General features: G+C 32.4%; 2 protein-coding genes across 2 annotated transcripts; both read right to left on the bottom strand.

Moving 5' to 3' along the window:
* Positions 1-1,413: 1,413 nt before the first annotated feature.
* fis1 (fission, mitochondrial 1) lies at positions 1,414-5,158 on the bottom strand. The gene is made up of 5 exons (XM_059354761.1): positions 5,097-5,158; positions 4,519-4,651; positions 3,550-3,626; positions 3,349-3,454; positions 1,414-2,245 (listed from the first exon to the last, which is right to left on the bottom strand). The coding sequence occupies exons 1-5, from the start codon at positions 5,139-5,141 to the stop codon at positions 2,142-2,144; spliced, it is 465 nt and encodes a 154-aa protein (XP_059210744.1). The 5' UTR covers positions 5,142-5,158; the 3' UTR covers positions 1,414-2,141.
* A 659-nt stretch (positions 5,159-5,817) lies between these two features.
* Positions 5,818-11,502, bottom strand: zgc:103586. The gene is made up of 5 exons (XM_059354762.1): positions 11,091-11,502; positions 10,872-10,988; positions 8,565-8,676; positions 8,411-8,468; positions 5,818-6,088 (listed from the first exon to the last, which is right to left on the bottom strand). Exons 1-5 carry the CDS (start codon positions 11,095-11,097, stop codon positions 5,975-5,977), a joined length of 408 nt encoding a protein of 135 aa, XP_059210745.1. The 5' UTR covers positions 11,098-11,502; the 3' UTR covers positions 5,818-5,974.
* Between the last annotated feature and the right edge of the window lie 731 nt (positions 11,503-12,233).

Below are 12,233 nucleotides of genomic sequence, written 5' to 3'. Positions count from 1 at the left end.
ACACAAAATTACCAAAAAAAGACACAAAATGACTGAAAAATACACAAAATTACAGAAAAAAGACACAGAATTACCAAAAAAGATACATGATTATTTAAAAAAGACACAAAATTACAGAAAAAAGACACAGAATTACCAAGAAAGATACACAATTATTTAAAAAAGACACAAAATTATTTAAAAAATACACAAAATTACCCAAAAAAGACACAAAATTACCAAAAAAGTAATTAAAGGGACCTTCCACACACAACACGGTAAAGTGCCATTCATATAAAACTCACATTAAACTTTCATATCAAGGTGGGGGCCACAAAATATCATCACGAGGGCCACAATTGGCCCACGGGCCGCCAGTTTGAGACCCCTGGTTTAGAGACTCTCATATACTCAGATTATGATCATGATGCACTTCTTTTTTTTACTGTGTTCACCAAAACCTGACTATAGATTTAATAGAGTCAATAAATGAGGCTGATAGCAGCTGAGTTGGACTTTGCTCCATAAATAAAAGATTCTTGATAAATTGATCAGAAGCAGCTTGACATCAGTGGAAGATTACAGTTTCCTGGTCTTTCATAACGGTTCACCTGTACGGATTCTTTTTTTTATTTTTATTTTTTTAATAAATATGGTATCAACCCAAAAATTACTGCAACTTATAGGACATAGTTGACCATTGACATTGACTTCAAATGGGCATGTTAACATTATGAACCCTTATACACTTTAATAGTTTTAATTAATACATTGATTAAGTCATGTTTATTACATATTTTTGACCAGAAGAACTTGAAACACTCAAATTAATCTTCAGGTTCTCAGCTTCCAGATGATGTTCCACTTCTATGTGACATTTATTGACCCGCTATCTCCCCCTAAACATCCACTGCCCACCACCACCAACTCTCAACAAAAGGACCTTGAACACTAAGTGGTTAAATGGTTCATTCATACCAGCTGGTGCATAGGAGAACATTTATTCATGTTTTTGCTTTTCTGATAGAAAATTGGTTCTAGACCGGAACTAAAACTGGTTTTAGAGGTTTTAAAACATCAAAAAATTTGCTTGAAAATGTCCATATGTACAGTTACTAAGGAAGGATCCTGGTTTTCAGTCTTTTTGTATTACATCATTTTTTTGACCAGAACAACTTAACAGTGCTGAGCTGCATCTCTAATTAATATTCAGCTTCACAGATTTCAGATGATGTCACTGTTATAATCTTTGTATAAAATAAGTTTGTAGGCAAAAAAACCATCAGAATCCACGCCGGGGTCGAGGGGGTCAGGTGACGATTCTCATTTACATATTGGACATTGATTTGGTCGACTATGTGGCTTTTATTGTTGACCTTCTATCTCCCCCTAAACATCACACACACCAACAATAATCCCCACAGAATATAAATGTCTCATTTCAAAAGCATTTTATTTATCAAGATGGAAAAAACAACCCATTAAATGCAGCACAGGTCAATAAATGCATTTTAACTGACAAAACAGTGTTAATTATCCAATAAGCGTGTTGCTCCCTTAATTAATAGTAACATTCAGAACAAAAGGAAAGAAACCTCATGTCAATAATCAATGCACACTTCTCCTCTTTCTCCTTCAGCAGCAGCAGCTGGACTTACAGTCACCTTTTCCTCATCGCAGCGTTTCTTTTGGCATCACAATCACTTCCTGCTGCACCAGCAACACTTTCTTTTACTATTTATTTATGTCAAAACAAACAAACAAACAGTTACAGAACCACAACGGCACTTCTGGAAACTCAGGATGTTTAGACTGGAGGTGCAAACTCGATCAGAAATTAAATAAAAATTGAGCTGCACCGACTATCCTACTTTATTTACAAATAATATTAAGTGCCATGCTATGTTTTGGTGAATAAACAGCTGATGTAATGTAATAATGTAAAGTCATGAATAATAAATCTCACCCTGTTATATAATCTTTATTGACTGGCATCGTTCAAACCCGTTAATGTGCTGCGTCACACCAACATGTTACACGCCTCAAACTCTTCTTCTGTTGTTTTAAAGCCGGTAGAGGGTCAGTGTGTGAGTCCAGCAGATGAAGACACGTGGTCCCGGTCCAGGTCCAGGTCCCGGTCCCGGTCCAGTTGCAGGTCCCGGTTAGGACTTGGCGGCTCCCTTTGACACGGCGAGGCCGATGAGGCCCGCCAGGCCCGCCACCCCCAGACCGATTCCCCCGACGATCGCCATGCCGACCAAGCCGTCTACAAGACAACAGGTGACAACAGTCTGGTTTCACTTTCACACAGCAAAAGACTCAAATTCTGGTATTTTGTATTATTTTTTTTCTACATTAAATGCAAATAACATAACATTTTTTAATTTACTTTAATAACAACTTTTTTTTAATGTATTTTTTTATATTAACCATAAGTTGAAATCTCTAAATTAATATAAAGGGACAGTATGGATTAATATATAAATATAAATACTATATTATATTGACATTGAAAAAAATAATTATTACAAAAATAACATGTTAAGGGAAAAAAATGTTTTGTTGTTTACCCAGTTTGCAGTTTTGATACTACTACTACTAATAATGATAATAATAACAATATAGATATCATACTAATAATAACAGTGATATTGACGACAATAATAATAATAATAACAATAATTATATTATATATTATAATGACAACAATTACAATTGTTAAGGGGAAAACATTTTTTATTGTTTACCTTATTACCTTATAATGATTCTGATAATAATATTAATAATAATAAATATAAATAATAATCATATAAATAATACTTTTTTTTTTTACAGTATTATTCAATTGCTTAATGGTCTTGAATGTAAATTACAGTGAAAATATGTTAAAAATAAAAAAAATCTCACATTGTCGAATGTAGAGTTCATTTCTGTTCTTACAGTAAAAGTTTAAATATATTTTTTTTAAAGAAATCATAAAAAAAACACTTTTTCAAAAAATTTGAAAGCAATTTTCAGTGTTTACAGTAAAACTAGTAATGTCACACTTTACAAATAATGTGTTTAAATTTAATTAAAATCTTAGTTCAGTATAAAATAATAAACAACAAAATATGCTGAAAGCACAGAAAGTAAAAATCCTCATTATGAAGAATATTACACGTTATTTTATTGGATTATGATAATTGATGCATTTATGTGTTCATCACTTTAATGTTGCAACTCTGAATCTAACTAAAGCTTTAAAATAACTGTAGTGGATTAGAAACATGAAGTAGCGGAAAATAAAATGACTCAAGTAAAGTACAAGTACCTCAGAATGGTACTGTAGTATCTGAGTAAATGTACTTGTTGCTCTGCACCGCTCACCTTTCTTTAAGGCCTTGTCGATGAGTTTCTCCAGCTCGTGAGCCTGTTTGTTCCCCGGCTCGTTCTTCAGGAGAGTTCGGATGTACTTCAGAGCTTTCTCATATTCCTGGTGGAGGAGCAGAGGCAGCTTTTAGTGTGAAAAATATTTACATTTCATAATAACAAACTCAATATTGTCATGAATCTGGGAATGAGACAAACTTTGAGTCTGTAGTTGGCCACGGCGAGGTAAAACAGGAAGTCCCGGGAGTCGTCCTTCGATGCTTTCTGAACCAGTTCTGACAACACAAACAACAACAAACATAAAAACAAGTTATTAAAACTGTTCAATTATGAAAACACAAAAACTAAAATGTCCCTTGTCTTATATTTTCCCAGTTACACAGTTTTCAAATTTATTTTTTGACAGTTTTTTCTCTCCCTCTACACTCTGGCGATGATGTCACACACTGTGACATGAACATTCCGTGCAATACACACCCATTATAATCTCAGAATTTCTCCAAAAATGATCATGGTCATTGAACAGGGATTGATAAAAAACTATATGACCTATCGAAACGTGGATTAATACACCGATACACAAGACTTGTGTCTACTGTTTAAAGTTTAAATGGAGTCTCTAGGTGAAATTATGCCGGAGAAGTAGATGTTTAAAAATCTTTAATTATTGTTCTTTTTCGCTCATTCGTATTCCGTAGAGAAAAGTAATAGCACACCGATCCCGATCAAACCCTAATAATAATAATAATAATAATAATAATCATAACTCTCAAATATTAATATCAGCCTTAAAAACCAACTATCAGTATGTACTGTAACTGGTACAGATGGAGGACAACTTGATGGGGAAAAAACCCTGAATAAGTGGAAAAATATATATGATACAGATAGTTTGGTTAATATACAATGTGCATATGTGCATAAAATGCTGCAAACCTGTGCAAGATTTAGGACCAATATGTAAGACAATGCTGTCCAGCACCATCTCTACAAGACTAAATTATTTTATTTAAAGTTTTGTTGAGGAGGAGGAGTTTATCCCTGGCTGATGTGAGGGTCTAAGGACAGAGGGTGTCCTACCGTGTACAGTCTGTACAGCCCTTTGAGACAAATCTGTGGTTTATGATTTTGGGCTATGTAAATAAAACTGACTTGACTTGAACTCACCCTCCAGCAGCACGATCCCCTTCTTGATGTCTCCTGTGTATTTACTCCTGATCAGACACCAGGCATACTCAAACTTGGTTTCTTTGGAGACGGCTCCCTTCACCAGCTCGTTGTTGTATTTCTTCTCAAATTTCTGTGGAAACAAAGCAGAAGTTCAGTGACCACAGACATAATGTGGAGAAACAGACTCAGAAACAGACTCTGATCATTCCTGTTATTGTCTTTGTTTTGGCTGATAAACGTTGATTTCCTGACTAGATAATAGTAGTTAATGTCCAGCTGTTATGACATTAAGTTAATAAAAAGTTTAGGACACTGCTAGTATCACTCATATAAATATATTGGCGGAAATCGCCCAATCATCGTGACTAACATTTATCATAACATCACCGTTAGCTTCAGGCGGCTAACGGTTAGCTTCGAGTGACGCGTCAAACTGTGTCCGTCACGTCGCTTTTTAACCAAAGTTTCATCATTTACCGAGCGGACAAACGTCCTAAAGACATCAAAGTGTGTTCCTCGAGTGTTTATAAGATTATTTTGTGAATTTAACAGGTTAAATAGTTTGTAAAACTTACTAAAAGGTCTTCTGGAGCTACCACATCACTCACAACAGCCTCCATGTTTCCGGAAGCAGAAAATGGGCCCCGCCCACTTAAGTCACCTGACATGACTGTGTGACGTCATCTCTAGATCTCTCTAGTTAGTTTGTTTTATAATAATAATAATAATAATGATAATAATATAAATATAATAATCATATATATATAATGATAATAACAATAATGATAATAATGATGATGATGATAATAATAATTTAATAATTACACATGTTGAGGTAGAAACAAAGTTTTATTGTTTACCTTATTTGCAATGTTTTGATAATATTATAATTATTAATAATACTAATAATAATATTTGTAATGATGATAATAATAATAATGACAATGATAACATTTTATTAATGATTATAATAATATATATACTAATATAATAATGATAATAATAACAATATAGATATCATACTAATAATAGTGATATTGACGACAATAATAATTATAATATATATATATATATATATATATATATATATATATATTATGACAACAATTACACATGTTAAGGGGAAAATCTTTTTATTGTTTACCTTATTACATTATAATTATTATGATATGATGATAACAATAATAATAATAATAATTACACATGCTGAGGTAGAAAAAAATGTTTTGTTTACCTAATTTAAAGTGTTTGATTATATTATTATTAATAATATAGATATAGTAATAATAATAATAATAATAATAATGACAATAATTAAACATTTTAAGGGAAAAAATATGTTTTATTGTTGACCTAATGTGCAGTGTTACTGTAACATAATTCAAGAGACAGCGCAGCTAAAGAAAAGTAATAAATGAATAAAAGAACGGAGTATAATGGTGCTGAGGCGTGTTCAGTTCTTGAGGAGGTGGGCTGGAGAAAAGGCCAGCGGCAGCAGTTCCCTGAGGCTGGTTTCTTTATAAGATCCGTCTGGTTTGGTCAAGTAGACGGTCCAGTCTGATCCAAACTGAGACAGAGACGACAGGAGAGAAGGAGAAAGTAGTTCAGACTGCATCAGAGACAAGATTTACATCAACTCTGAGCTCATGAGGCAAGCTTATTTATGTATCTATCTAAATTTATAAAAAAGGACGTTTAGCAGTTTGGTCTCATAACTTTGAGCCTTTCACTGTATTTTCACTTAATGACACTTTATTTGAACGTTTTGTTCATTAAATGTCTTGTTCAGCGTTTGGTTGGACTAACAGACACTCCAAGGAGTCGCTGCTCAGTTTTCTGAGGTCAGTAACAAACATTTTGTTTTTTACCAAAACTAACTAACCCGAACTGGAAGAAGAGGAAATGTTTTGTAATGTAATTTTGGGTCTTTTTTGGTAATTTTTTCTTTAAATTTTTTTTTATTTTGTGTCTTTTTTAAATAACATTGTGTCTTTTTTTTGAAATTTTGTCTTTTAAAAAATATATAATTTTGTGTCTTTTTGGTAATTCTGTCTTTTTTGGTAATTTTGTGTATTTTTTGTTATTTTGTGTCTTTTTAAAAAAAAGTAATTTTGTGTTTTTTCAGTCATTTTGTCTCTTTTTTAATAATTTTGTGTCTTTTTTAAATAATTGTGTGTATGTTTTTAGTAATGTTGTGTATTTGTTGGTTTCATTCTGTGTCTTTTTCAAGTAATTTAGTGTTTTTTCAGTCATTTTGTGTCTTTTTTTTAGTCATTTTGATACTGCCTCCAGCGGCCCCCAGGTAATTTGAGTTTGAGACCCCTGGTCTATGGTCTTACCCAACAAGGACTTAATGTCTTAGTGTTGCTGTATTACACAAGATTTAAAAAGGAACTTCAGTCACTTCCTGTTTTTTTATGACAACAAGAAAAACACAATAAAGTCCTCCTCGCCTCTGTTGAACTGACTGAGCAGCGCTGCTCTACTTAATGAGGAAGATAATAACATTTTATAACGCTCAGTTATTAGTATTAATGTTTAACGTGCTTGTTAAATACAGTGGCTCCTGCTGTGACGAGGAAGAGTTTAATAATGTTTCTGCTTCATATACACCCGGGGCGTGTTTAAAAAGTTTCAGAAACGGGAAAAAAAATCCCAATAAACATTGTTTATATTTCATTAATAACTTCATTATTAACCATTTAATCAATATTTAGTGTAATGGTGTTCTTTACCTCTCACAGATCAGGTTCTATGACAATAATTCACTTCTTCTCATAAAAAATCATGTTAAAACTTTTTTTAATGAATATTGGAAAGACCTACATATAAAAAAAACCAATGATTTTACATGACATTGATATTTTAATTTTTTTTATTTTAGGTTTTTGAATTTTTCGTTATATGAAAAAATACTTTTAACTATTTATTTAATTTTTTAACTTTGAAATGGGTCAGTTTGAGCCACAACATAACAGGAAGGTTAAAGTTTATTTGGGAATATTTTTTCCAAAAGTGTTTTTTAGAACTAAGTTGAGTTAATCCTGGTGAAGAGACTTACCTTAGTCTTTTTGTTTTAAGTAAATATTCCTATTCCAATAACTTTTTTCTTTTCTTAGTTTTTTTGGAGACACTACACTCTAGAAATAATAATAATACTAGAAATAAGCATGTTGAACGCTTAAAATAATAAATTAACTCTTAAAACCAGATAAATTAAAGCTGCCAGCAGCGATGAACTGGCCGAGCAGAGTGACCTGATGATTATTTAGTTCTTACCAAGATAGAAAAAAACTTTTTGTGTCTGAATGTGTCTTTTTTTTTTGGTGATTTTTTGTCTTTTTGTGTTTTTTGTCTTTTTGTGTCTTTTTTGCTGTTTTTACGTCTTTTGTGTCTTTTTTTCTGTGATTTTACGTCTTTTGTGTATTTTTTTTGTGTTTTTTTGTCTTTTGTGTCTTTTTTGGTGTTTTCTTGTCTTTTCATGTCTTTTTTTGTGATGTTAAGTCTTTTGTTTCTTTTTTGAGTCTTTTTTGTGTCTTTTTGAGTTTTTTGGTGACTTTTTGTGTCCTTTTTTTGCCTTTCTGTCTTTTTTTGGTCTTTTTATGTCTTTTTTGTGTCTTTTTTGGTCATTTTGTGTCTCTTTACATCTTCTTTTGGTCACAAAATGACCAAAAAGATTTAGAAGTGTTAGATAATTTATCTTGTTTTAAGAGTTAATTTTTTTATTTTAAGTGTTCACCATGCTTATTTCTAGATTTAATAATCTTAATTTTAGAAATCTAAATTATCTGTCCATGCAGCAAGATCAGTGTTTTTATCTGGTTTTTAGACCAAACACCTTTTTATCAGTGTGATAACGTTGTTCTAGGTGATAAAGCAGCCGTCTCACCTCCATGAGAACCTGCCGACAGGCTCCACACGGCCCAACGAAGCTGTCTCTGATGTCACTGAACAGGAGAGAGGAAATGATGATGAAGAGTGACGAAGAGTGAATGACATCATGTTGAGCTGTGTTTAGACGCCGTGAGTCCTCAGAGTCTCACCATGTGACGGCGATGGCGGTGAAGCGTGTGTGTCCCTCCACCACGGCCCTCTGGACCGCCGTCCGCTCAGCACACACCGTCAGACCGAAGGACGCGTTCTCCACGTTACAGCCTCCACACACACACACACACACACACACACACACATTATTGTGAAATTATGACACCATTTATAGATTAAAAAAGGGCTCTTAAACTCAAATTACCTGGGGCCGCTGGAAGCAGTATCAAAATGACCCCAAAAAAGACACAAAATTACCAAAAAAATACACAAAATTACTAAAAAAAATACACAAAATTACCAAAAACAGACACAAAATGACACAAAAATACACAAAATGACAGAAAATAACTAAATTACTTTAAAAAGACACAAAATTACCAATAAAAGACACAAAATTACCAAAAACAGACACAAAATTACCAAAAACAGACACAAAATGACACAAAAACAGACACAAAATTACCAAAAACAGACACAAAATGACACAAAAAAGACACAAAATTACTAAAAAAAGATACAAAATTGCTAGAAAAAGACAAAAAATTACCAAAAAAAAAGACACGAAATGACTAAAAAAGACACAAAATTACAGAAAAAAACTAAATTACTTAAAAAAGACACACAATGACCAAAAAAAGACACAAAATTACCAAAAAAAGTAATTAAAGGGACCTTCCACAAATAACACAGTAAAGTACCATTCATATAAGACTCACATTAAACTTTGAGACCAATGAATTAAAACATCTCCTCTACTTCCTCAACAATAAGAACACACACACACAGACACACACAGACATGAAAAATGTAGAAATGGACTAAACCTGCAGACATACGTATGTATTCTTATTGTTGATTTTTTAAGAAGGGTGTTTTGGGGAAATATAAACTTTCCATTTCTGCCATATTTCTCAAATGCATTTACTTGAAGCTTAGTTTTATTAAATAAATAAATAAATAGTTAATATTTAAATATATTTACTTAAAAAAAAAAATCACACACCGTCAGATCGAAGGACGCGTTCTCCACGTTACAGCCTCCACACACACACACACACACACACACACACACACCTTATAAGCGTATATGAAAAACACTTTTTTGGAAGGATTTTAGTCCTTTATCAACTTCTCTCTCCTTCTATTTGTGACCACTTTAAAATGTCTGTTTATTCCCAATTATTATTAAAATTATTGTTTTTTTTTAAATAAAATGAAAAAAACGTTATAATTCTTTTTTTTAAAGGGTGGCAAGTAAAAATACTCAAAATACTCAAATAGATAAATGGAGTATTAATACAAAAATAGAACATTTTTTAAAGAGGAAAACATTGGAAAAAAGAAAAGAAAATACAATAAAAAATGTAGACATGAACTAAACTTGTATACATATGGAAATATATTGAAACAAAAGAATGGTGTTTTTTGGGGGGAATATACACTTTTCATTTCTGCCATATTTCCTCAAATGTTTTTACTTGAAGCTTCAGGCAGGATGTGATTTGTTCTATTACATTCAGTTAGTTTGAGTTTTTATTTATTTAAATAAATAAATGTTATAAATTAAATAAATATTAGTCCTGTATATGGAGTATTTTTATTTAAAGAGGATTTTTTTAAAAAAACATAAAAATTAAAAATGTAGACATGAACTAAACCTGCAGACATATATTATTATTATTGTTTTTTTAAGAAGGGTGTTTTGGGGAAATATAAACTTTCCATTTCTGCCATATTTTTCAAATGTATTTACTTGAAGCTTCAGGGAGAAACTCTATTACTAGTTAGTTTTATTAAATAAATAAATAGTTTAAAAATATATATATTTACTTTTTTAACAGAAAATGCATTCTTTTTTTCCCTCAATATAATCTGAACAAAAAATAGTACATGGGGTGTTTTGTTTTTGTTGAGGAAACATTTTAAAAAAATACAATTAAAGACATGAACTAAATTGGAAAAATATTTAAACAAAAAAGTCTGTTTTGGAAAAAATATACTTTCCATTTCTGCCATATTTCCTCAAAGGTATATATATATATATATATATATATATATATATATATATATATATATATATATATATAATAAAAAATAAAAAATGTAGTCAGACACCTGCAGACATATGTATTTTTTTCTTTTTAAAGAAGGGTGTTTTGGGGAAATATAAACTTTCCATTTCTGCCATGTTTCCTCAAATGTATTTCCTTGAAGCTTCATCTAGAAAGTGATTCTCCATTAGTTTGAGTTAGTTTCCGTGTCTGTGTAAAGAGAGGAGAGGAGTCACCTGTGGTCCTTGTTACCTGTGATTATAGCGCCATCTGCCGTTAACACGGCGGCTCCCACCGGGAAGCGGCTGTAGGGACAGTACGCCTGCTGCCGGGCCTGCAGGCACCGGGACACCAGCTCCCTCACCACATCTGCACCACACACACCAGGACCAATAACAACACATCCACATCTGATTCATCATCAATCATTATGATCAGCTGAAAGTGAAACAGTTTATTAAAATAACTCGCCTGTCATTGCAGCAGAGCGTCCTCACAGTCTGCTGTCTGTCTGGACTCTGTCCCTGCTGGAGCTGAGAAGAGGGTTGCCAGGTCTGACAATGTTTTACTCTCACATGTGGTGCCAGGTTTGCCGACAGGAGAGAGAGCAGCAGGCTGTGTTTACCTCCACGTCATTGGCTGGCCGGGGGGCGCGTCACCCACCAGTCTGGGACCGGCCCATAGATGTCTATGGTGAGGACCAGTCTATGGTCTGGGACCGGCCCATAGATATCTATGGGGAGGACCAGTCTATGGTCTGGGACCGGCCCATAGATAGCTATGGTGAGGACCAGACTATGGTCTGGGACCGGCCCATAGATATCTATGGTGAGGACCAGTCTATGGTCTGGGACCACAGACTGGAGGACGATCCGACGGGAGTTTGTCACACAAACACAAGTTCTCGCGAGAAAAAGGGGGATTCTGAGATAACGGAGTCATTGACAAAACCAACTCAAAGTTCTAATAAATGCACTTTCCTCTTGCAAGATGTACTTTTTGGTTTTGAAATGAGTAATATTTCAGTTGAAAAAGAATAATATTTAATTAATCTAATTATAATCCTTGCATATATATATATATATATATATTATTGTTTTATTACTATTGTTATTATTTTCATTTTCTATTTATGTATTAATTTTTTTATTATTTAGATGTTTCTCAAATATTATTAATGTAATGTTTACTCTGCTACTTCTGTTACTGCTCTACTGCTGTATACGTTCTATAAATTAATGTGAAATAAAGGTTATATTATATTATATTATATTGTATTATAATTTGTTTGTTTGTTTTGTGTGTGTTTTTCTTTCTATAATCCCCTGGCAAGAATAATGTGTATATTGTAATTTTTTTTTATTGTGAATAGAATTAAAATACATTTTAATAAAGCAAAACTATAAAAACCTTTATTCAAAATAGACACTACAGAAAAAGAAAGTTAAATTATAATCAAAAATCCAAATACCACATAAATAAACATAATAAAGGCTAGTAAATGTTACATGTTTATTCACCTTTATGAAGGCAAAAGTATGGGAGGGGAATACTTTCAGGAAATATATAAATGCCCTGTTTTTATATTAATTATATTATTTATCTCATTAAATA

Source organism: Centropristis striata, chromosome 17, assembly GCF_030273125.1.
Source record: "Centropristis striata isolate RG_2023a ecotype Rhode Island chromosome 17, C.striata_1.0, whole genome shotgun sequence".
Lineage (NCBI taxonomy): Eukaryota > Metazoa > Chordata > Actinopteri > Perciformes > Serranidae > Centropristis > Centropristis striata.
Note: the sequence above shows the minus strand (reverse complement) of the source record. Positions and strands in the feature narration are given on the sequence as shown.

Excerpts from the sequence above, each read along its gene's own strand:
- fis1 (XM_059354761.1), bottom strand. The coding sequence starts at position 5,141 with ATGGAGGCTGTTGTGAGTGATGTGGTAGCTCCAGAAGACCTTTTA. Across the intron at positions 4,652-5,096 it reads TAGCTCCAGAAGACCTTTTA|AAATTTGAGAAGAAATACAA; the intron begins GTAAGTTTTACA and ends TTGTTTCCACAG. Across the intron at positions 2,246-3,348 it reads CGACAAGGCCTTAAAGAAAG|ACGGCTTGGTCGGCATGGCG; the intron begins GTGAGCGGTGCA and ends GTTGTCTTGTAG.
- zgc:103586 (XM_059354762.1), bottom strand. Across the intron at positions 8,469-8,564 it reads ACCGCCATCGCCGTCACATG|TGACATCAGAGACAGCTTCG; the intron begins GTGAGACTCTGA and ends TCTCCTGTTCAG. Across the intron at positions 6,089-8,410 it reads GTCGGCAGGTTCTCATGGAG|TTTGGATCAGACTGGACCGT; the intron begins GTGAGACGGCTG and ends TCTCTGTCTCAG.